General features: G+C 39.4%; 1 protein-coding gene and 1 long non-coding RNA gene across 2 annotated transcripts in view; both read right to left on the reverse strand.

The window, feature by feature from the left end:
• LOC106938875 (metallophosphoesterase domain-containing protein 1-like) overlaps positions 1 to 4,562 on the reverse strand; it is a 36,989-nt gene that overhangs the window by 8,155 nt on the left and 24,272 nt on the right. The window contains exon 2 of the mRNA XM_015021065.1: positions 2,100 to 2,213. Within this exon, the coding sequence (XP_014876551.1) occupies positions 2,100 to 2,213 (114 nt within the window). The remainder of the gene's footprint in view (positions 1 to 2,099; positions 2,214 to 4,562) is intronic.
• Positions 3,991 to 4,562, reverse strand: part of LOC106938876 (uncharacterized) — a 4,086-nt gene continuing 3,514 nt past the window's right edge. Inside the window, exon 2 of the long non-coding RNA XR_001422710.1 lies at positions 3,991 to 4,469. This is a non-coding gene — a long non-coding RNA (uncharacterized LOC106938876). The remainder of the gene's footprint in view (positions 4,470 to 4,562) is intronic.

Here is a 4,562-nt window from a genome sequence, read left to right on the forward strand (position 1 = left end):
TGGTCTTAAGACCGGTCTTAAGACCAAGACCAACTTCGAGTACCACAACACTGCTATTACAAAAGCTAAGGCTAGTTAGCATAGCCACCGATGACAGCGGATAAATGGTTTTCCTGGGGCCGAAAGTTGTTTCTCCACCATTAGCACATTTAGCAGCACATAGCCGAGGTTGATTGATGACCACTTGTACTGAACCAGGTTCTGGTCTTACTGGAGGGCTCTTCCTGTTAAATAAGAGTTGTTCCTCTCCACTGTCACTACGTGCATGCTTGGTATGGGGGATTGTTGTAAAGTCAATGACAATGCAAAAGAATGTCGCTACATGTTCAACTAGGATAAGTGAATGCTGCAATCTGCTGGGTTTTCTAAAACAGAAACGTTTTAAGCTTCTGATAACTAGGATCAATTAGAATGTATGAGTCAACTGAAATTATTAATCTTTTTTGTAAAGTGCCTTGAGACAGCATTTGTTGTGAATTGGTGTTCTAAATAAACTGCACTGAAAACTGAAACAAATCTTAAGAATTTGCTTCAAAACAAACATTTAAAATTCCCAAACTGTTCAATAAGGTCAATGATTATTACAAGGAAATCTTTTGACTGGAAAAACTCTACTATGTAAATCATATGCTGCAAAACAAATGTCGTTTTAGTCTTGAGTCCAGCGAGGCCAGACACTATTCTTTCGTAAATATTCAGAAATGTAAACTACAGTGATGAAATTATTTGTTTGATGAGCCATGAAGGAGAGGAAGAATTCTACATGCAGTTGTTAATGGCACAAAGGAAAGAAAAGGAGCAGCATGAGTCTGTAGGAATGGAAGTAGTAGTATTCTATGTGTGAGTGTGAAATTTAGGATAGTAATGTCTTAAAAAAAAAAAAAAAAACGGGCTCCTGAAACTCTATGGAGCAACATGTCTTCAAGTAACAGATACAACTGAGATTAGCTGCCATCTGACCTCACTGTGAGAATGTTTTCTTTGACTGCAGGTGTGTGGAAGAGATCTTCTGCAACTCTATTTAGGCCGTTTAATATTTGAAATGCAATAACTCAAAATGCACTTCTTTATAAATGCCTCCAGGAGCCCTCAATAATGAGGAAAGCAGCACTAAGCTCATTTCTTTAAAAAAATCTGATCTACTTTCTAATCTGGTTGTCTCTGATCAGGGACTGCTGCTCCAGGGTCCCACAATGACCTGGTAACCCTGAAAAAGTAATCCTCAGCACAGAGAGCTGCCTCGCTGCCCCTGCTGGCCTGGATGAATTGCAGATCAGTATGTAGCAGCTAACCAGCAGTAACGGTGAGACCGCTATGCTTTTATGTTACCAGATATAATTAGATACAATAATGTAGTCCATGTCAGAGCTGAGATGAACATGAACTGCTAATACAGCAAGTTTGAAGAAGTAGCATGTAGAAATCTAAACCCATCCCAACAATGAGGAGGTCTAGCAGAAGCCAAGTACAGTGGCATACTGTACAGGTTAGTGTTGGTCAGAGGTGGTCTGGCAATGCCCACTGGGCCAACCAATCGTAATTTAATCAAAAATCACTTGTATTGACTGCAGTGGTCCATTGGTTGATTTTCTTTATGGACATCAGGCTAACACAATGAAATCTCTCAGCCCTCATCAGGTCACCCCCTCCTGTGCTTTGACCATAGTTCTACGTTGACAGATTTTGTCGTTTGGGCTGACTGGATTTGGAGAGAAGTGTGTGGCAATGGACAAACTGCTGAAGACGAAAGGCTAAGAAGCATGCAACTGATGAAGCAAAATGAGCCAAAATAGTCAATATGCTTATTCCTGACAAGTTTGAGTGCATGGCAGATTCAGGGCCAGAGAAGGAAGGAGAATTAGGGGGATTCTTCAGAGGAGTTTACAGCTTATAGTTATTAATATCATGCAGTGAAATATTACTTTACTGAAATGGATGATTTATCAGTGGTAAGCAGAGAAATAACAGTTGAGGCCTGGTGCCAACACAATGCCAAAGTGGAAATACATCAGCAATGACCTTTTGGATGCAACTGATTGAAAACATGACATATCGTTCCATGACCTCCTAGAAGAGGTTTAAAGAGCAGAGGCATTTACCTTCATGGATGTGTCCAAACACATGTAATTTGGGCTGGACTCTCCTCTGGACTGTGTTGAGCAGTTCCATGCATCCAACACGCTGCATCTTTTTAGGAACCCAGTCCAGGAAGCCTGAAGAAATCAAACGTGTGAATCAGCAGAATCACTAGGCTGCAGTAGTTCATCAACTGAATTATAGAATGTTTGGGTTACAGCAGAAATAATACAAAACAAACAAAAAAAATCACTGATGTACTAAAGTAACAGATGAATAAAATGTGGAAATCTTTATAACATATCCACAGAAGTCAACTCAATGAAAAGAAATGCTTCCTATGACAAATGGCATGTCACAACTAGCATGAGGAAATTTACATCTGGTCTTGGCAGAACAAATTTTTCAATGGTGTCAAAATCAAAGTGGGCTCTTCATCCCACAATGGGGAAATTTGAGTGAAGTTCTGAACATGTCTGAAACTTCTGTTGGATCATTGAATTGTGTCTGTTTGGGGGGAACAGTGTGACATGAGGACCCGGGCCTTTAGCGCTGCTGGGCTATAAGAATTTGGCCACACAGGCCTCATGCTCAGGATTCAAGCTCATCACACCCACATAACCCTGGCAGCAGTTCAGGCTGCTTGTTGGAGTGCTTCTGTTGGCATGCCTATTATACTCGTCATGCTGCTACTGCAACAACCAATTAATATTGCCTGGTATAGGTCCACAATGCATATTCACTGCACACTGAGACAGGGCTTGGCTGTGCTGGTTGCTGGGAGACTGACTTTTATAGATCTCAGGAAGTTATGTGACAGAGAAAGCTTCAAAATATTCTTAATTAGATGCAAAAATTATACAATTATGCCTATACACTGGCCCTGTCTACCTATGTTTTCACAAATGTTTAAATGTTGTGGAGGTTGATTATTCAACAGAGACCTGTATAATGCATTTTGATCAGCAAGACAAAAGCAAAAAGAAAATAGAAAAAATAGTACAGTACTGTACATGGATGCACAAAAGCATTTGCAACTTGTTCACAGAAATGAGAAACTGATGAGCACCAGCAACACGGTGATTTAAAGACTGAATAAGAAGTTTTGAGAATTTGAATTCTGTGCTGAGAAATGAATTAAAGTAACTGAGAAAAACTAATATTTTTTTTAATAAACCAAGGTTTTACCTGAAAACTCAAATTAATCTTTTGCTAAAAATTGCTGTTTGATTTTTCTTTCTTTAAAACCTCTATTGGTCTTTTTTTCTATGTTCTTCCCTTCTTTGCTGCTTTTCTCTTGTCTTTTGTTTCCACTTTATTATTGTTGTCTGGAAAGAGTGACAGGAGGCGAAAAATGGAGTCTCATACTCCTCGCTCATTTTATTCCTCCGACTTGATGCTTTTATTGACTCAGCGTCAGCAGCGTGCCTCTTCACTGCGCAGCCATTAAATCCTACACACTCCATGCTTCATCCTTGTCACACGTACTGTGAAGTTTGCGTCTGTGTGTGGCTTTGATTGATCTTTATTTTATATGGCTGCTTTCAGACAGCCTGTTTTTTTTACCCTTTGTGCTGTGCTGAGCAGTTTACCGTCCCACAAACAGCCCGGAATGAAAAGCTTTGTTTGGAAAAGTGATGTATCGCCATTAGAGGGGAGGTGGAATTTATAACCTTCACTCAGGCATGTAAGCGGTGAAAACACAGGAAATCAACCCAAAGCCATCAAACATCCAATTAAGTGAATTTTGGAAACAATCTGAACAGAACTGTTACTGCAGCAAGGTAAGACGAGGATGTCACTTTCATTTACTGATGAACATCTACCTGGATCTTGTTGAGAATAAATAATTCTGTGTTTTCCTTCTATCTCTTTTAGCTAGTTACTAAGCTAAAGCTAAAGGAAATGACATGAGGAAATGCAAATGAAAGCTAGGGTCAAAGGATATGACACACTAGGGAACGGCCTCTTTAGGGCGTAGCTTAGACAGAGGCTAACAAAAGAAGTTACCAAGTGTTGATTGTTGCCATTTTGATCTGCTATCTCCTAAAGGTGGCATGAGAAATGGACCAGCTGTTGTTTGGTACTAATAAATGGAATTCATGAATTCAACTCACTGACTCTTTTTCAACCTCATACATAAGATAAGATAAGATAAGATAAGATAAGATAAGATAATTTTATTAGTCTCCCATAAGAAAAATGTATCTTGGAAGCAGGGACAAAACTGCAATACAACAATAAAAGCCCATCCAAAAGGACAGTAACCATGAATAAATACAAAAAAACAAACAAACAAACAAACAAACAAAAATACATAAAAGCACAAATGTCAGATCGGCAGTACATCCCCAATACATCCTCTACATACTACTGTTGGTCATTGTCTGGACCTCCTGTTACTCTGTCCAGGCCCCGCTAGTCTGCCATTTATCAGGTTAATGGAGAGTGGTATAAATGAATGTTTTAGACGGTTATATTTGCAC

Source organism: Poecilia latipinna, unplaced genomic scaffold (assembly GCF_001443285.1).
Source record: "Poecilia latipinna isolate Pla-1442-1.1 unplaced genomic scaffold, P_latipinna-1.0 Scaffold2716, whole genome shotgun sequence".
NCBI classification, from domain to species: domain Eukaryota; kingdom Metazoa; phylum Chordata; class Actinopteri; order Cyprinodontiformes; family Poeciliidae; genus Poecilia; species Poecilia latipinna.